Source organism: Salminus brasiliensis, chromosome 25, assembly GCF_030463535.1.
Source record: "Salminus brasiliensis chromosome 25, fSalBra1.hap2, whole genome shotgun sequence".
NCBI lineage: Eukaryota > Metazoa > Chordata > Actinopteri > Characiformes > Bryconidae > Salminus > Salminus brasiliensis.
This window is the reverse complement of record NC_132902.1, coordinates 16917038-16938075: the sequence shown is the minus strand read 5'-3', so window position 1 is coordinate 16938075 and position 21038 is coordinate 16917038. Positions and strand designations below refer to the sequence as shown.

The following is a 21038-nucleotide window of genomic DNA, read 5'->3' as shown; positions in this document are numbered from 1 at the left end:
AAATATGCCGCTGTATCTGTGTATAGTGTCATTTGAGTTATGATAGTATTTACCCATTGGCCTTTTGTCCAGTAGGTCTCTGTATATCTTTTTTAGTGGGATCACAGTGTTCCTGCTTCTTCGGCACTTCTCCAAATGTTCTGTTTTTTTGTTTTTTATTACAAGCCCCTGTACAGGCAGGGCTGTATCCTCTAATGATTGAGTGTGACTCATCTCCAGCCGGCAGAGGCGCTGTGTTTAGCTGTGGTCCTGTCCACAGGGTGAGAGATCATCCCTGCTACAAATACCCAGGAAAGCAGTTACTCAGTGGCAGATTGGCCATGACAGTCTCCAGCTTTACTGTCGTGATAGAGAAACAGAAGAACATTGGCAGTGGAAAGGGCCACGTTGTTCGATTACTGTAGATTCTGGTGCTGATGGGCACCTTCTGTCTCCTGCATGCTTCTGAGGTTTGCTGGTGTAAAATGATTACGAAAACACTGCTGTTCCATCTGATCTCTCACGTCTCATTCTCCATTCACCCGTATCCTGCCTCACAGCTTTTAGCCTCTCGTTCTACCTTAACCCCGTTCCTGTTTTGTAATGCTGCTTGCTGGTGGGTTGTTTTGCTTGTGTGGGCGTCTGTTGGGCGATTGGCCCACTCTGTTTTTCATAAGCCAGGCAGAGACAGTGTTCTATTTCAGACATCTCTACTGTCTCTGTTCCCCTCAGGCAGCACCATCCAAATTCACTGTGCATATTTGCCTTGCATTTCATATTAGGAGAAGGGGTCCACTGCAATGTATTACCCAAAGCACCTGCAAGGTTCTCACCTGAATATCAATTTCAGACTCTCCTACTGGTCAATACTGACAAGGAGGTGCTACACAGAATGTCTATCAGAGTTATCACAGCCGGTTCTCTTGAAGAATCAGTTGACTAATTGTCTCTTTACTGTATAGATAGAGTAGATTCTGGATGGATGGATGGATGGATGGATGAATGGATGGATAGAGAGAATAAATGTTGGAACATTGCTGTGAGCATTTGCTTGCATTCAGTCACAGCAGCAATAGTAAAATCAGGAACTGACATTAGATGGTCTGTTGTGGATCAGAAAAGCCACTCCAGCTTATCCTTAAGGTATTGGATGGAGCACTATCACCCCAGAAAATGCATTTCCACTGCCCTACAGCCTAATGATGGGGGGCTTCATAGTCTACTAGCTAATGCTCGAGTTTATATATGAATTCTGTGTGGGTTACTTGAACTGAATAAGCTCATAAAAAGGTGTCTGGATACTTTTGGCCAAATATTGTAGTTAGATTGGTGATTTGCAGTATAACTGTACGCTATTTTTAAAAAATCCCAAAAAATAAGCTTTATGAGATTTATGGCTAATCTAACCAAAGTATGTCCTACCTTTTATGTCCTAGGTTTCCATTGTTAGCAAAACCAGTTTATAACAACGTTTTATGCAGTATTGTGAGTATCCAAAACACCATGGAAACACGTCCACATATAGACATTGGACTGTAAATTTCCCACTTAGAAATCGGGCATTCTGAAATTCTAGTTTGAAAGGAACCCAGCATTAGACTGTCAGCAATTACAGCAATTCATCACAGCTACTTAAGATCTTAATGCACAACAGACCACAACGTGCAGATTGCATTCACATACTGTCCTGAGATAAAGGTTGCATGTTCCCAATTTGTCTGCGCCAAATAAAGTAATTTTGAGATGGCGGTAAGACCTCTTTTGTGCATGTATTTACAAAGCTGAGAGTTGTGACAGTCTAATTTCAGTGTTTGTTGGCAACAATAGTCTAGCATCTCCTGTTGTAGCCGAAAGAAGCAAAGTTCAGATTTCAGACATGTGAGTCTTGGCTGATTGACTGCATCTGGGGTCAGTAATACATCATGTTTTTAGGTCACTTTAATTCAAGGACAGTCCAGTTGGCATCAAAACAGACAGCATTAAAACATTTAGCAAATTAGCATGCATGGTTCAAAAAGTGTGTTAAAATGACACACATCATGTCATAAATTAGCCACTGACCATTTTCTGAAACCTGACTGGAACACCAAAAACTGCTCAGCTCATTACGGCCATTATTATAAAACAAATCCAAGGTCAATGTTTACTATCCCTGCGCTGTTGTGCTTGTGCCGAGCAACGGGAGCTCCAAAGGGAACCAGAGTGGTTAGAAGGTGCTGCCAGGTAATTTAAGACCAGGAGCCTTGTTGTGGAAGTGGAAAAAAGAATCACTTCTTTGAGTATATTTGCTGCTGAATTGCTGTGTTGATACGGGCCACAGAGGCTTGCAAGCTGTACTCCAATCCACAGGGCCCATAAACTGTGTCCTTAAATTTCCCAACACACTAAGCGCGGAATGTGGGTTATGGGAATTGCAGTTGATTGAATACATACCTCTGTTCGGAAGAATGAGCACACGCACTTTAATAGATGTGTAATATCTGATGACTAAACTGTCATGCAGCGCCCTGTAAAACGGTAAATCGCTGTTCACTATTCCCTACGTAGTGTGAAGTTCCCTTCCAACGGAACGTTTTCGCTCCCTATGGTTTGGATGAATACCCAGTGTACTCTATTTCACAGAGACCTACTATGGTGACTGGAATGCAACCACAGTGTGTGCCGTCAGTGTTCTGCATCCCATAATATTTTGAGAGCGAGAGAGAGCTGTTGAATGGTGTCCATGGTGAGAGGGCATGGCTGCGGAGACCGTGCAGGTGTGGAGGAGACGTCTGCTGGACTAGTCATTCAGCTCATGCTTCTTGTGGGCTGTCATGTTCCTCTTTCACGCTCATCCTTTCATCTTTTTATCGCTCTGCTTCATGTCCAGGCCACAGTGCCCTGCCGTGGACTTCAAAAGCACAACCAATCAACCAGACAAGCAAGCAAGGCCTTGTTTGTGGTGTCCGTTGTACACTTGCCATAGGAAACAATAGCTTTATTATTCAGCTGATCCTAAATCAAACTGAGCCTTTTCTAGCATGTTAGTTCATGTCTGGGATCATGCCATTTGTTCTTTTCATCTTCCATTGAAATCGAATGACTTTTACACACCTCTGAAATGTCTTTGGCTAGCCTGCACACCCTCCTTAAAACTGTACATCCCTCATATTATGTTTCACTTAGAAATATGACACAGTACAGCAGGACAACACTAACTTTGTTCTTTAACTAATATAAATGCGTAGGCAGCTACTATGAAACTAACCGAACACAGAATAGATGTACAGATGCTCCAAATATATATATATATATATATAGTTTTTAACAATAATTTGACATAATAAAAAATGTTTCTCTCTGCTAATCTTTACATCTTTACATGCTACTTTTACAAGAATACATGCTAGTAGACATCTTTCAATGCTAGCTTTACATGAATACTTTATATGCTAGTAGATATCTTTACATGCTAGCTTTACATGAATACTTTACATGCTAGCAGACATCTTTCCATGCTAACTTTACATGAATACTTAACATGCTACTAGATATCTTTACATGCTAGCTTTACAATAATACTTTACATGCTAGCACACATCTTTCCATGCTAACTTTACATGAATATTTTCAATGCTAGCAGACATCGTTACATGCTAGGTTTACATGAATACCTTACATGCTAGTAGATATTTTTACATGCTAGCTTTACATGAATACTTAACATGCTACTAGATATTTTTACATGCTAGCTTTACAATAATACTTTACATGCTAGCAGACATCTTTACATGCTAACTTTACATGAAAACTTTACATGCTAGCAGACATTTTTCCATGCTAACTTTACATGAATACTTTACATGCTAGTAGATATCTTTACATGCTAGCTTTACATGAATACTTCACATGCTAGTAGGTAAAATGAACTATGATGCAGCCCTAGGCGATGGCGATGGTGCCGTGCCTCTTTTATGTGAGCTGGAAAGAAAGTAAAAATAGCCCACCACTAGAGAATACAGAGTAAAGTACCGCCTTTAATTAGGAGCTGTAATTTCAGTACTGGACCTGTGAAAATGATGACATTTTTCCATCATCAACAAATAATATATCGACCGCCGATATATCATGAACGTCCTACAGGCAGGTCTTTAAAGTTAGTGCCACTCAACAAACATAAAGCACTTGCCTTCCAAACCGGGACACATTATCAGGGATGGTCTCTGCTAGCTGAATGTTTTCTCTCATTAATAGGTGGGCTTCTGGGAGGGAAGGTAATGGTGGGGCGTGTTGATGTTTTAGAGGCAGTAAAGTTGTTATATACTGATGTAAGATTACAGAAAAACAATGAGCTTGCTGTTTAAATAGGAAAGTATGATGGATCATGTTTAATACATGCCTGGCGTCCAGCAGGCCTGTTCTCCTGTCCGCCAGGGCTGTCTCCATAACCGCTGATAAAGACTGTGAGGGTTTACCTAAGAGGGTGTTTAATTGTGAGGTAGGCTCTTTATTACTGCTGGATTGGTCTTATCTACTGCTCCATTCAAAGAAGTGGGCTGGCTGCTTTAATTGCTTGTCCACTCCAGAAAAACTGCCTTAAAAGCCTGTGTGTGTGTGTGTGTGTGTGTGTGTGTGTGTGTGTGTATGTGTTTGTAAAAGTGTGGTTGTGGCTGGACATTATAGACAGAGATTGCATTTTTCTTTCTCTCAATCTCTCTCTATCTCTCTCTCTTTCTCTCTCTTTCTCTCCCCAGCTTAAAACCACTGTCTTAGAAGGACCATTTGCTTTTGAACCCACACGTCAGTGAGTGTGTGTATGTGTGTGTGCTCTCTCATGAAAGCTCTTGCCTCCATGTAGACATAATTGTGTATGTGTAAATGTACAATATGTTGTGTGTGTATGTGTGTGTGAGGGAGAGAGAGAGAGAGAGAGAGAGAGGGGAGTGTTTTTGTGTGCTCACAGGAATGACTCAGAGAGGGTGATTGATGTGTCCCTGGTACAGCTGTGTGTGTGTGTGTGTGTGTGTGTGTGTGTGTGTGTGTGTGTGTGTGTTTGTCGTGCTCTAATCACTCTGTCCATGAAAAACATGAATAATTACTGCCATTAGACTCTCTCATTACCCTCCTGCTCCACCACCAACATTACACCCCCCTTCTCTCCTTTCTTCAGCCCTATTTCCTTCTCTCTCTCCTCTCTTCCCCCTCTTCTCCTTTCCTCTCTCCTCTCTTCCCTTTCTTCTCATTCCCTCTCTCCCTTCTCTTCCTTCTTCTCCCCTTCCCTCTTTCCTCTCTTCCTCTTTCTCCCTCTTCTCCTTCTCCCTCTCCTCTCCTCCTCCCTCTCCACCTTCCCTCTCTCTTGTCTTTCTCCCTCTCCTCCCTCTCCCCCTTCCCTATCTCCTGTCTTCCTTCCTCTCTCCTTACCTCTCTCCTCCTTCTGTCTGACCCTCTAACCATCTTACCAGTGCTCCCTCTCTTCTTCCTTTTCTTGAGAATGGGGTCTGTGGGTGGTCTCTTTTTCTGTAAGGGTCGACACGTTTCTGGAGGAAAGCCCAGATCATGCTGACTCATTACTCTGTATTGCTTGAACTGCAGATCAGTCTTGCTTCTTCACCCACTGATGCTCCAGCTACTGTAAAACGTGTGAAATTAAAGCACTCAACAGAATTCCTCACTTGGCCTTACTCAAGCATTAGTTTGATAGGGCAAGATCCACATTCACTATACAGTACTGTGCAAAAGTCTTAGCTATGTATCCATCGCTTGTATTCCGTAATGAATTCATTCAGCTACTTTAAGCTGCACCCATTGCTGACACAGATGTGCAAATGCGCACACACAGCTACTTCTCTAGTCCCTGTAGAAAAGAACTGCCAATAGAATAGACAGATATACATGAACTGGAGCAGATAAACATTAACCTATTGGTGCAATGCCTAATACCAGCCATGGGCTAGAGGGGTATAAAGTCCCCCAGCATTGAGCTGTGGAGCAGTGGAACTCTGTTCTTTGGAATGATGCTCCATCCAGTATTTTATGGCTGAGTTGGTGAGTTGGGGATGAGGTGTAGTGGTGATCAACCAACAACCTTTCTTTCTGAATGTAGATGCTGTACTTTGACATCAACTGTGGCAAGACCTACTTGCTCATGACGCACTTTCAGGATTATCGGAGGCATATTTACACATCTTGGGGTCCGCTCTTTGGCTGAACTTGCTAGGACGGTCTGACCTGTCTATGTTACCAGTTGATTCTGTTGTAAATGATTTAGCGGACAGTGGAACGGCTGGTTCCTAAATGTTTTTTTTTATCTATTTAAATCCCTACTCAGAAGCATCTGCATCTACAACCTTCTTTTTGAAGGCCTCAGCGAGCTCTTTGGATCTGGCCATGATGACTCCACTCACATCAACAATCAAGAGCAGATCAATCTAAATGTCAGAGAGTTAAATAAGACAGGCTCCTTCAGAAACCTCTCTTACCATGTTCTAATCAGCAGCAGCTGATGTGCTGCACCTGATTCTAATTTTAGGCATTTTAAGTAGTAAATCATGTGGCATTTTCCTCTCAAGAAAATTGCATTTTTATTAATAAGTTACATTAATTGCATATTACCAATTATGTATTTGAGCTGTATGTGTTAAGTTATTAGTATATTGTCTCAATCTCTCAATACTGTTCAAATACAGATTAAATGTCTATATATTTAAATATTTTTTCAAATGAATGTACATGTATTAGTTATTGTGACTGATTGTTGAACTTAATGATTTGGCTTGATCATCACCACATGTAAGCCACATGATTTAGCCCCTTCTATCATCATTTAAGCCACATTGCCTCTCTACAGCTAGCTTGTAGCATACTGCATCTTCTATGCTCCTGGTTCCTAACCCTGGTCCTGAAAGACTCCCTTTTCTGCACATTTTAGTGGTATCTGCTCTAACACACTACCTTTAGCTCAGGAAGGGTTTGTTAAGTAGCTGATTAGCTGGATCAGGTGTGCTGGGTAGGGAAATAAAAAACTAAATTGTGCAGGGCAGTGTCCTAAACAATTCACCCTCTCTCTGAATGACGTGAGAGACACGCAGGCCTGAATGGAATCTGCACGCTGTGGCAAATGAAGTCTAGCCTTCTTGTGCGTTAACCGGTTGACTCACAGTCAGTACTGTTTTTCTGCTGAAATATTTCTTGTGTAAGGTTGTTTGGTAAGTGAGATTGTGCAGGTATTTGCAACAACGCAGCAGAACCTTTGCCATGGAAGGTAATTTAATAACACAGAGATTAAACTGTGTTGACCTCATCATGGTCTCTCATCTTCAGTCAGCCGGCACACAGCCGTCTGATATTATCTCTGTATCCATGCTTCTGTTGGAGAACATTCCGGTGGATGAGAGCAGGTGTTAGTCACTGATATTGATATTGAAATTCAAAGCATGACAACAAAGCAATTAAGAGATAAAAAATACATAAACTGATGCACTGTGGGGAAAAAAAGCTTTGACTAATATCAGAGAATAAATTCTGTTTATTCGCGTTTGATTTTATTTATTTACAGCAAATTAGTGGTGCAAAAAATGACTAGTTTGATGTGAAATAATCTGTTGATAATTGAAATGCATAATCGATTATTCAGATTCTGAATAGCTAAATTACCAAATTAAGAGATATCAGTTTATTATAAAGATATCAGCTTTTGAATTTAGCCTTAGGTTTTGTTATGCATTTGACAATGAAGACAATAAAGATGAACAACTTCTTCAGAAACTCACTGTTTTAATGAACTTTCCTGCTGATATAAACCATTAAAAAAACTCTAATAGCTTTTACATGCTAAAATGTAAAACAAAAGATGTGTAAAGTGGAAAAAAACAAAACAACAAACTTAAATCATTTGCCCCTTAATCAGTTTTCCCATACTTTTTCAGATCAGAAAAAATGTGTGAGAGTAATTTTAACTTGCTTGAAAGTATTTTGTGTTACTGCTATTAGTTACTTTTATTTTGACACAGCCTGGTCAGATCCACAAAATCTGCAATCCTGCTCAGCTCGTAAGACTGGCTCTTTTATGTTGAAAGGTGGGACATCACACATCAGAGTGATGGCACTGCAGATGTGTGGCCATGTTGCTTTCTGGCTTCTGGCACAGGGTCTGCCTTGCAATTCTTTAGGGAACAGCAGTGGTTCTTCTATGGCATTGCTTGAGGCTTGAGGCAACCCTTTGTGGCACCTGTTTTTAATAGTCCATGAGAATACAAAGTGCTTGGCATTGCCGTACTGTGTGGATGAAGCCAGGGTTGCCATATTCTTGATGGAAAATTAGCATAGTCACACCGTGTGCTTCGACAGTACACTCACTGAAGACTCATCTGAAACATGAGATGTGTCATTGTGCTCACGCAACAGAAATGTCTATAATTTATTAGTATTCATTTGGATAAGTGGCAATATCATGCTGTGCTAATGATTAACCAAGAGTATACTGTGCTGCCCTCTTGTTCATTATTATTTGTCTGCTGGTGCTCTTGTTATAACTCCACATATGCTGCCCCCCCACTCTTGTCCTTCCAGCAGCCCCAGTTAGCATAAAAGCTTTTATTCAGTGAGCCCAATTATTCATGTCATATGGAACAAATGCAAATTGGTTTCTAATTGGTGTTCACTTCCTCTGGATTCATGCTCTTATTACTTATAAAATACATTACTAGTCTTTAGCTTTGTGTAGGGCCTAGGTCTGGCTTTTTATGTATTAGGGCGCTTTCACTTGTGTACTTGGTTTGCTCTGGACCAAATCAGTTGGCAAGTTTGTAAACCCTCTGTTTACAAACTTGGTTTTTCCCCTGTGTTTTGTTTTATTGTTCTCACCGAGGGTAAAAATTAAGCGCACCAAAACACTTAAAAATGAAGCGTCACAACAAACCATGTGAGAATATTCTCTCTGCTTATTGATCAGATCTGTCTAAGGAGATGGCAAGAAAGTGAAACACTGTATTCCGGACTAATGCATATTTCTGTGCAGTTTAACATGAAGAAACGGCTGAGATGCCATTTGTTCATAGCTGTAGTAATGATCTGGGCAATGTAGCTTGCTACGGGAGCCACTTAGCTCAAACATGATGAGCGTCAGATCATGCTCTCACCACAAATGACCCGCTCCAGAATTCGTTTAAGACTGGACTGAAACCACCCCTCTCAAGGATTGTTTTGGTCCATATCTGAGTGTGATTACTTCAATTCACACCTGCCCAAACAAATCACACCAAGGATAAAAATACAGGTAGACTGTTTTATCCAGAGTAAATAGGGCAGGTTTACATAGGAATACATATTTGAAGGAATACAATTTTGAAGACATGGGTATTAAAAAGAGTTTATTCTGCTATTGTTGGAGTAACTTTCTCCACTGTCCAGGGAAGGCTTTTTGTACTGTCCAGTGAAGGCTTTTTCTACTTTCTAGTGAAGATTTGTTTGCACTCAGTGACATTAGTGTTAGTGAGGTCAGAATATTGCATGATCACCACCACACCTCATTCCCAACTCCTCAACTCATCCTAAATATATTGGATGAAGCACCTTCATTCCAGGGAACACAGTTCCACTGCTCCACAGCTCAATGCTATAGCCCACGCCTGGCATTAGGCATGGTGTCAATAGTTATTCACTATTGGCAGTACTGCTCTACAGGGACTAGACAAGCTGTCTGTGTGTGTGCATTTGCACATCTGTGTCAGCAATGGGTGCAACTTCTATAAAACGTTCTTTAACTCTCAGCAATACAGCTGTGAAATTGTCACAAAATATATTTTACATCAGGTAAATCAAATATCATTGTAAGTATCCTTTGGAACATGACCTTGAACAAACACAAAGAGATATTGTTTGTGAAAACCAGGGACTTCCTGAATGCAACCTGATTTCACGGTCATCTGTGTCTCTGTTCCTTCCTCTGTCCTTTCCCCAGGTGTCTTACCTCGTACTGCAACTCAGCAGGCAGGTGCCCTAGAGGTTTAATCTACTTAAACAAGTTCAGCTCCACAACTTCCCATTATTCTGAATGCAGTCCAATTCGCTTCATTCAATTCAGTTCTACTTAATAAAAACTACTCATAATATGAGATGAGAATGAAAAGAAATTAAAGGGTATTAAAGGATTTGTATTTTGTGATGATTCTAAAGCAGGGTTAATAGAACCCAAATGCACACAGCCCTTTACACACAGTGTCTCTGAGCTTCGCTAAGATAGTCCAGGAAGTTATAGATAGCCTAAACAATAGCTGATTGTGTGTGCTGCTGTAAAAGTGCTGTGACGTTAGGCCAGCCTAAGTGGACAACAGTGACTATTTGTCTGTATCCACAATGTAGACTTATAAACATTGGCAATGTAGGCTCATAAAAATGCTAGGTTCACTATTTAGCCTGTCTTTAAAAATGATTCACTATATAACATTAGATAAAACTGATTAGGAAAAGCCCCTCATAAGCCCAGTTAAATCACATCGAAGTAAACATATTATTTCATTGTAAGATAATCTAGCAGATTTTACATAATTACTTTTATTTTTAATTATGATAAAGGACGGAGAAGGTCTGGACTGGGCCTAAATTGGCTCCTGGGACCATGTAAGCTTGTGTGTTCCATAGAAATGTAATTGATTTCAGAAAGATAATTGATATGGTTATAAGCATGCATCCATCTTCTTATCCTCTTCCTCATTTTCAGGATCACAGTGGGTCCAGAATTATTCTGTGCAAGGTACGAATACCCCATTGACATGACTCAAGATTCATTGCAGGGAACAAGCAAAGATGCTGGGGACTGGGGACTATTACTGATAAATGCTTATGCATTTAGAAGGGGTGGCATGGTAGTGCTATGAGTAGTGTGCGTTGCGCAGCTCCAGAGGCTCAATGTTATGGGTTGAGTCCTTGCTCAGGTCTGTGAGGAGCTTGGAATATTGTGTTGGTTTCCACCCAAAACACACATTGTGAGTGAATTGGCAATGCTCAATTGACCCTAGGTGTGTATAATACCTAGCAATGGACTGGTACTCTGTCCAGGGGTATTCCTGCCATGCACTCAATGATTCTGGGTAGGCTCCAGACCCTCTGTAACCCTGACTGTAAAAAATAAGTGGTTAAGAAGATAATTGCTCAGTTATTTTGTGATGATTTGAAGATGTTAGTTTCTAAATGATAATTAAATAAATATTGCTAAACTTTCCAGGCATGGGTTTTTCAAAATATGATTCTTAAATGGTAGAGCAAGCATCATACTGAAGATGCTTTTGGGAAACTGGGCCCAGGCAGCTATTCGATCTTAGAAGGGAAAAGCTATACAATTGGGCACTGACCATTTCTTTCCCCCTTTACTCCTAGTGTTCCACTTCTCTCAGCGGTTCACCACCGTGGTCCCGGAGAGCTGCGTCCTGATCTTATTGGGCCTGGTTCTGGGTGGGGTGGTCCTCATCGCCAACAAGAAGCAGCTCTACCAGCTGGACCCAGGCCTCTTCTTCCTCTTCCTGCTGCCCACCATAGTGGGGGATGCTGGGTATTTCATGCCCGCCCGCTTGTTCTTTGACAACCTGGGCGCCATCTTGATGTATGCAGTGGTAGGAACTCTGTGGAACGCCTTCTGTACTGGATTCTGCCTTTATGGAGTTAAACTGGCTGGGGTCATTGGTAAGTTACCATGGGCTCATTTACTCTGTTAAAAATGTTCCAGAAGGGTTTATGGTTTAACCAAAAGCTTTTAAATGGTGTGGAACCTTTACATTATGTGGAAGTACCTAGATTCCACATTTTTCTCTAATATAATTTGTCTTGCCTGATGTTCACTTGTGATGCTTCTCTGTATGTAACAGTCATAATACAGTTTTACATGAACATTTAGTAATTAAACAGGTCATTTTTGTAATTGTGCTTTTAGGAATGATGTGTAAATTACCTCTTTTTTGATTAGCTGCCTTTCATTAAAAAGCTATGACTCTATATAACATGCCTGGACAAGCTAAACTGCTGTAAAATGAATGGGTAGATATATGTGAATGCACTGATTTTTGTGACATCACGAAAACAATACATTCAACACAGGCTGTTTCTACACCGCTGACAGGTGAAGTGAAAAACACAGATTATCATCATCTACAGTGGCATCTGTCAAGGGGTGGGATAGGTTATGCAGCAGTCAGTTCTTGAAGGTGTTGGGCAAGCATAAGGATCTGAGCCAAGGCCAGGGGGGCAAATTGTGATGGCTAGACGACTGGGTCTAGGCATTTCCAAAACATCAGGCAGGTCTTGTGTTTTTTATCTGGTATGCAGTGGTCAGTACCTACCAAAAGTGGTCCAAGAAAGGACAACTGGGAATCCATGGAGGCCCCAGCTCACAACTTACATACTTAAACGCTCTGCTGCTAATGTCATATATAAATATATCTCACTTACAAAAGGTTGTTACACCAAATGGTTATGGAGATGATTGTTAATTGTTTTACAGTAGTTTTGAGGTTGCCGCCTCAATTTAAAATGTATTCAGGGGGAAGAGGTACATGCAGAGTGCTGTAAGACGAAATAGAAAAGCTTATTTTACCATTATTAACATTAAATATACTCATACTCATAAGGCATATATGATCACTGGCGATTTTGGATAGTAAATAAAATATTTGTTATATTTGAGAAAATCTGGAAATATATGTCAGCAAGCTTCCCTACTAACAATGCTCAAGTATCCATGCCCTGCATGCTACTTATTATACAATTATTACTTATTATACATTTTTCATTAAGGCAGGAACATTAAATTTTGTTACTTAACCCGTAAAAGGGCTTTTACACTCTCATACCTCATTTACATCACATTATAAAAAGTGTGTTAATATTAAATTACTTTAATAATAGTAATGTCTAGGTTATAAGTCAACTCAAGCAATATTTCTTTCTCAATTAGTAAAGTAGCTGGCTAAAGATAATTATAGAAGCAGCCTATTTTCTTCTCTGCCTGCTGGTACAAAATAACAAGATGTTTTACAAGGGGCTATTAGTAGTTATTAGTAGTAGTAGTAGTAGTAGTATACAAATTTTTATTTTGCGTCTTAGGATATAATGACTTTTCCTTGAGCAGAGACATTAACCAACAAGGTAAACAATGTCCTTTTTGCTACTGTAGTAGCTAATTAACATGGTGTAATCTTTACCTTTTTGCTTTTGAGCTTACCAGAAAAATACATTCTTCATTTGTATAAATCATAACTGTTCTGTATACAAAAAGGAGATGTATTTCTTATCCATGATAATCAAACTAACAATTTCAGTGGTAGATGGTTGAAAGAAAATAGCTGGCATTAAAAGGAACAAGAACTTATTTGATCGGGAGATGATCTCCAACCAGTAACAACATTCAAGGACTGGTATCATGGTAAACTGCAATTTTCTCATTTTTGTACATAAAAGAAATATACAATATATGAAAGCTTTGAATAGAGAATGTAAAAGTTAGAATATAGGTCTTAAAGACAAGAACAGCCTGCTTAAATGTGTTCAAAGATTCTTTATGGAACCATTGGTGGTTCTTCTTTGGCACTGTGTATTCCTTTGTGGGCTGTGTATTCAGTGCACTGCTGAAATAACCGTTGCATAAGCATGCAGAAAGGGAATATGGCTTTGTGATGACTGTTATTTTATGTTATGTTTTTTATATGTGTGTGTCTGCAGATGACAAGGTAGAAGCAGGTCTGATGGAGTTCCTGCTGTTTGGGGCTTTGATCTCAGCAGTGGATCCCGTGGCAGTGCTTGCTGTGTTTGAAGAAGTCCACGTTAACGAGATGCTCTTCATCATCGTCTTTGGCGAATCACTCCTGAATGACGCAGTCACTGTGGTGAGTCACATGACGTCCCATTGAGCCCCTGCTTCAGTAAAAAGGGATGCTCATTTGTATTTAAGTATTTAAGGGTTTTGCTCAGCTCAACGATTAAGAGTAAGACTGAGTACTGCTAGAGATGTTTTTGCTCAATGTGGTTTGAAAATGTCGTCAATAAAGATGTGATTTAATGTAAGGGAAGGGGAGCTGAGGCAGAAAGCATGTGAGAGCTGCTTTATTAAGGACAATTTAACATGCATAGTGGTTGCAGGCAGCAGAGGTCAAAACACAGGAATACATCAGGCAAATCTGTGATCAAATTTGCTAGCTGAAGAGAGCTGAAGCTTTTAACAGACATTTAGGCAACACATCTTTACCTGCCCCATTTCAGCAACCAATTAAGATCATTCTTCATAGCCATTGCACAGTAGTACAACAGAATTTGGCAGTAAATACACACTCCGAGTGGTGGCCCAAGTAGCAATCAGATTTCTGTCATTTGTAACATGAAATCTAAACACAAAGAGACAAATAAGTCGAGAACTTATTGGTCGTGGTAATGACTGGATGAAACCGTGGTGGATCTGGACTTGGAGTGTGCCGATATAACCTGTAAGTCTCCATGATTCCACATATTTTTGCTTTAGTTGTACAGAGGGCTAGAGGACATGACCACATGCAACTAGCATCTTTACAAAAAGTCAGATATAAAAGTATAAAATATGTAAAAAATCATATAAATTATAGCTTAAGATGTACTTCTAAGTTTTTTTTAAACATATTTGTAATATGTCCAAGTAAAAGGTACAAAGTGAGCCCAGATAGTTTAATTGCAAGAGTTTTTCATGCACCAGGCAGGCTTAACGATATACATTTTCAGAATTGCTGGCCTAATTAATTCTGAATGAATGCATACGAGAAAGAACTGTAAAACTGAAGTGTACAATACTGTACCTTATGCTCCTATAAAAGTATGTGGTTGAATAGGCCCCCAGTGGAGTTGGAAAAAACAAGAATGATGTAATGTTTTTTCTGACCACCTATTTCCTCTGCCCTCACCAGTCTGCTCTCTGGTTGTTATGGCAACCTGATGCTGAAATGATTTGCCATAATAATGCTGTTGACATTGTTATGTCATGACATAAGCATCCCTCCTTTCATCTTTCCTTAAAGTGAGCAGACAGTACTTGCATTTACAGGATAGAAAAGTAGCAGAGATGGAAGTCGTAGTAAGATTGTGTCCTAGTATCTGCATATGGACTACTCCTGAATGAGTGAGAAATCAGGTACACTCTACTGACTTTGATTATTGTGAGAGTGAATTGTTGAGTCAAGACATTAGGAATACTCACAGATGGACTGAATTACGTTATTAACCCTGAAACAATTAAGCATGCCTGGATCCGGAATATATTGGCCGGAAACAGTCCATTTTCGTGGACAGTGTGTTCATTGTGAAATAAATAGGCAGGTGTTAAGATCTTAGAATAATTCATTAATTCCAGGTGACTTGGTCAGAGTGACAAGGGACAAGGGACGGAGTGAGGAGGGACAAACCGCAAACTGGCAACACAGTGTTGTACACTGGCAACACAGTGTTGTACACCCAACTGCAGAGTGCCCATTCTGACTCCTGTCCACTGTTAAAAACGTATACATTGGGCAGGCGAGTGTTGGAACTGAACCTTGGAGCAATGGCAGAGGGTTCCCTGTAGGAAGAAGACAAGCTGGTAGAGGGAGTGGGATTCTCTGGGCCATTCTGGGTCTTGGCATTCATCTACATTCATGTGGACGTCAATATGACATGTGCCACCTACCTAAACGTTGTTGCAGACCAGGTACACCCCTAGTATTCCTAGATGGCATCCTGCCACTCTGCACACATTATTAGGGAATGGAGTTTTAGGTGTAGCCCAGTTTTCCAAATGACCCACATCTCAATCCAAGCCATTGTGGAATGGTCCGGAACAACAAATCTGTGGCGGCTCCACCTCACAATTTACAGAACTTGAAGATCTGCTGCTAACGTCTTTGGTGCTATGTGCAGGCTAGAGGTGTTCCAGAGGGAGCAGCGCTCCCTTGTGTCCCCTTGGTACAATCACTGAAAGAGAAATCCATTAAATTATGTTAACGGTTTCATTGCATGTGTCAAACTTCCAATCAGCATCAGAGCTGATCTTGTTAAAATGTGGCCAGTTAACAGTCACAGATAATTATTGGTGTGGGTGTGGGTGGAGATTAGAGGGATAAACCTCCTACAAAAAAACGGTAGGCCAGAGGCCCCAAAGTTCTCAGGGCCAGGCACTTAAGCCTAGGTAACCTATTGCATTTTTAAAATATGGCAATATTAGTCAAAATATCATGATTTATGTAGTGCGTTATGAAAATGTAATTAAATAACATATTATTTATAATATTGTTGACACATTGCCCACTTCGTTTACAAATGTAGCTAAAGCATATCTTTCAGCAATGCCAACAAAACATAACAATAATGTGAATAATTAAATGTACTGACTTGTCTATTAACTTACTCACAGTGACCTGTAACCCCTCCCTGACATTCCTGACCATTGCTGACCCTACTTTACCTTAATCTGCAAATCTGGAGCACCATCATTCCAGAGAATCAAGTTCCACTGCTCCACAGCTCCATGTTGAGGGGTTTTATACCCTCTAGCCCACGCCTGGCATTAGGCATGGTACCAATAGGTTCATGTTTACCTGCTCCAGAGGGTCCTATTCTATGGGCAATAATTGCTACTATAATCTACTGGAATATTTGGACATATAGTTTATGACCAACAGTTACTGAATATGACTATATAAAACCCAAAGGAGGAGAAAATGTTTAATCGGCTTAGCTCAAATTGTTGAAACATCTATTTATATTGCTGCATGTCAGGGTTATTTTTATCATAGTTCCAGGTTCTTTGACCGACCCAGGTCTTAGAAAGGGCCTGACTTTGCTTTAACCCCTTTGCTTTAATCCCAGCCTATGGACCACTACATTGAATAAGGGTGTGTTGCATTATTATGGGAATGTAACCCCATTCTGCAGCGAAATCAGAGATGATAATTAGTACTTACTCTATCTTCTGATATCTTTTCTTGATATCTTTTATAATTGAGTGTTCTGAAGCAGCAGCAGTTCCATAATTAACAAATTAAACATGCTGCATGTTAAATCCTGTATTGAATTATAACACTAATTTTCACTAATGTCTTCTAGATGCTATTCATTTGGCCTATATCTGCACTCAAAGTCTCTGGGTGCTTGAAATGAAACATTGTCTCTTTTCAAAGACTGTATTGGCTTTCATAGCAATCAAGGTCACAACAACCCACTTTTCATTTTAGACTGACTGACTATGGTGGACTGAGACTGAATGCAGAGAATGTGCTTTTGTGACGGTGAGCAGTGGGCTCAACATCAAAACAGCACGAGGGAAGGGCCAATAAGCCTGTTCTTTTTACTCAAGAGTAGGAGGGAAACAGCTTCAGAGCTCATTCATCTAACAGAACTGCATTAATGTGATACTGAATCTAAGACAGTTTTTGGCGGCACTTAAGCTTATAATGGCTCCATTAAGTCTCCTATTCAGGCCTCACTGCTTTGTATAGCTCTTCTTAGACTTGTAGAATGTCTGACTTTTTTACTTTTTTGGCAGTTTCTGTTTGGCTATCATTGTGCAATTCCCAGACAGCTGTAGTAAAGTAAGACCCTGTGTGAATGCATGTACACCTCACACAAGCAATCAGGTCTGTCTGGAATTTAGTGCAAGCATTTGTTTTGATTCAAATCTGCTGACTACTATGATCCATACATACCATTAGTCTTGCTTCTCAAGCTAATCAAGGTTACAACAGCGCATTTGTTAACATATCTGTGGTTAACTGAATATCTGTATAAATCCCAATACTTGCAGTCAATAAGGTCTGGCTGGAGATTTGTGCAGTCTTGTGTTTTGAACCAAACCTGCTGACATGATCTGTCCATACTATAAAAATTATTCCCATTATAATCAGGCTCACAACAATTCACTTGTCAGTACAGAAGGAATGACATAATGACCTGAACACCTTAGGCCAGCAATAAGGTCTTGAGTTTTGTCCAAGAAGATTTGTCCAAGCTTTTGTTTTGACCCAGACCTGCTAACCTAATGAATCCATCCATCTCTCGCATTATTTACTCGTACATTCATGCATCCATCCATCCATTGATTTCCATCTATCCACACCATCCGTCCACCCATCTCTTCATTATTTAGTCATTTAGCCATCCATTCTTCCACATATCCATCCATTTACTTATCTATTCATTCTGATGTGCATCCATTCAATTCATCCATCCGTCCTTCCATCTGTCCAATAACCCACCAAATCCATCAATACATTCATCCATTCACTTACTCAGTCATTCATCTGTTTAACCATCCATCCATTCATATACTTATCCATCCATCCACCTAAGCAGCCATCCCACCATGATGATATTTTATCAAAATCGTGATTTTTGTTAGCATGGTAGAAGCGAGCGTATCGTGGGTATTGTCAGTGCCTAAAGAACACTAACTGCACATTTAATTATACAGAGTGTAATTGCTGTTTAATTAGCAGTAATAGTAATTTATAAGAATCTGTCACCACCAATGCATTTTGTCTGCATGACAAAATATCGCATGTATCATGAAATTGTCTGTTCCATGTCACCCACCCATACTTCCTTCCATCCATTTACTCATCAATCATCCATCCAATCACCTACCAAATCCAGCTATGCATTCACTCATTCATCCATTTATTTATTCAACCATCCATCCATCTATTTACTCATTTGACCATAGTTCCACACATTCATCAATTCACTTATCCATTCATGCATCTGACAATCTAATCCATTTGCCCTTCCTTCCATCAATCCATCCATCTGTTCATTTACTCATGAATCCATTTTTTCACCCACTAACTCTGTCTATGAACTTATTCATTCATTCATCCCTCTATATGCTTATTTATCTACCCATCCATCCATCCATCCATCCGTTCATCTTTTATGCCTCTGTCCATCCTTTCTTCCCCACATTTACTCATCTATCTATCCATCCTTTCACACTCATTCAATAATTTACTCATCAACCCTTCCATTCATCATTTACTCATCTGTCCATCCATCCAAAAAGCTATCCATCAATCCACTCATCCATTTGTTTATTACTCACCCATCCATTCATCCATCCTCCTACTTTCCCACTACTTTAGCATCTAATGGGGTCAGTGTGTGGGCTTGTCAAGTCTCCTGTCCATCTGTAACTCAGAGCCACAGACAGTATTACACAAGCATAGGCATCTGTTTTCTATTGATGAAGCCCATCTGAATATAAGACTATACTTTCTAAAACGTATCATAAGTGATGAATTAAAAGATCCCTCTTATGTCAGTGTGATGTACAGTTGAGGGCCATAAATCAGTGTGATGGTTATTTTGTTATGTTAAACTTAAATCTAACATGTTGTTTCTCTTTCTGTTCTGCCGCTGTTCTGTAGGTGCTGTATAAGGTTTACATCTCCTTTGTGGAGGTGGGCCCAGGAAATGTCCAAACAGCAGACTATTTTAAAGGAGTTGGTGAGTTGAGAACTTGCTCTTTTCCTCCCAGTAGTCAGAGTAGGTCAGTTAAGTCCCATTACTGTCATTTTAGACTGACCCTCTTTTCATAAGTGTTCATTTATTGACTCATCATAGGGTCAGAAAATTACCCTGAGCTCTTAAGGAAAATGCATGGTCCTCATCCTCGTCAGTAAGGATGCCAGCATGTTAAAGTATAAGCGATTAAAATCACAGACTGTGTTTTCTGTTGTTTACATGTCCAAGTCCAGCTTAACATGGATTTAGCCGTCTGTCTGGTAAAGTGCACTACCTGTCAAATACTTTTCTGAAGGCATTTAATCATTAGCATATTTTATATGCCAGATAATGTGGTTATTGAGTAATTAAGTCATTTGCCCGGCTATAAAAAAAACAAAAAACAAGCCAGTTGTTTCCTTTCTGATGGCTGTTTTGCATCAGTTTGGTTCAGCTGAGGTACTCCAGTTTGTTGTCAGAGACATTGAAGGGAAGTTAGATTTAGCACAGATTTTTAGCACATGAGTTGCCTGCTTTCCCCAGCTTTCGCTTTGTCGGGTGCGAGTCTGAGCTCCCCACCTGATGCTGGCATGGGAAAAGCCGCGGTCACAAGGCCAGGTTCACATAGCAACCCATATTCCCACAACCAGCAGAGTCTGGAGAGGATGTGCTCTACTACCATATCAACAACACCATATCCTCTCTCTTGTCATGTTTTTCCACCTCGCCAGGTTTGACTAGAGCTTTTGCTTGTGTGCTGGGCTGTTTAGTGTAATCGGCCCTGTTGTAGTTCTCATTATTTAACTATGCTGTGGTAAATGCTTCTATATGTGATATTTACTAAAAGTTAACAAGGGTAGTTTTTTGTCCACCTGCTCATATTTTTCCTAGTTGTCACTGACTAACCAATCCTTTGGAATTTTGAAGTAATAGTAGTTTGTAGTTCTAGCCAGTGTTCAGGCTTGTCTTAAGCACAATACCTTGTCCTTGCCTTGAGATGACAAAAAGGCCCTGGCACAACCTTGAGAGATGAGCATGATCGAAAGCCGGAATCCCCACCTGTGGTTTAAGTCTACTAGATCAAAATGAATGGAAAAATAGCTGTGGGTGGACAATGTCCTTGAACACCACTAATAAGGCTTGAAAGAAACAGTGTCATAGTCACCCTAATACCTTATTAAAACATAGGATTTGAATGCATTAGGTCTTGTAGACTTGCTGTTGTTTTTTGTATTTGTAAAATCCAGCTGGTTGATTTTTATATTTTAAACCCCATTAATTGTTCAGTTCTGTCAGGAGTAAGTCTTGCCCATGCCTTTTCCTCAGCCTCCTTCCTCATTGTCAGCATCGGTGGGACAATGGTGGGGCTTATCTTTGCCGTTATCCTGGCCTTCATCACGCGTTTTACCAAGAAGGTGCGGATCATCGAGCCGCTCTTCATCTTTCTGCTGGTGTACCTGGCTTACCTGACCGCTGAGCTCTTCTCTCTCTCTGCCATCCTCTCGTGAGTGCAGATCGTACACACATACACACACACATAAATAATCTGAAAGAACGATCAGTCTCACTACTCTGAAGAGAGCAAACTGATGTGTGTATGTAGG

General features: G+C 40.2%; 1 protein-coding gene across 1 annotated transcript in view; it reads left to right on the top strand.

Moving 5' to 3' along the window:
* The window catches only part of slc9a5 (solute carrier family 9 member A5), a 43937-nt gene that overhangs the window by 2385 nt on the left and 20514 nt on the right, over positions 1–21038 (top strand). The window contains exons 2-5 of the mRNA XM_072671189.1: positions 11332–11634; positions 13666–13829; positions 19359–19437; positions 20761–20938. Of these exons, the coding sequence (XP_072527290.1) occupies positions 11332–11634; positions 13666–13829; positions 19359–19437; positions 20761–20938 (724 nt within the window). The remainder of the gene's footprint in view (positions 1–11331; positions 11635–13665; positions 13830–19358; positions 19438–20760; positions 20939–21038) is intronic.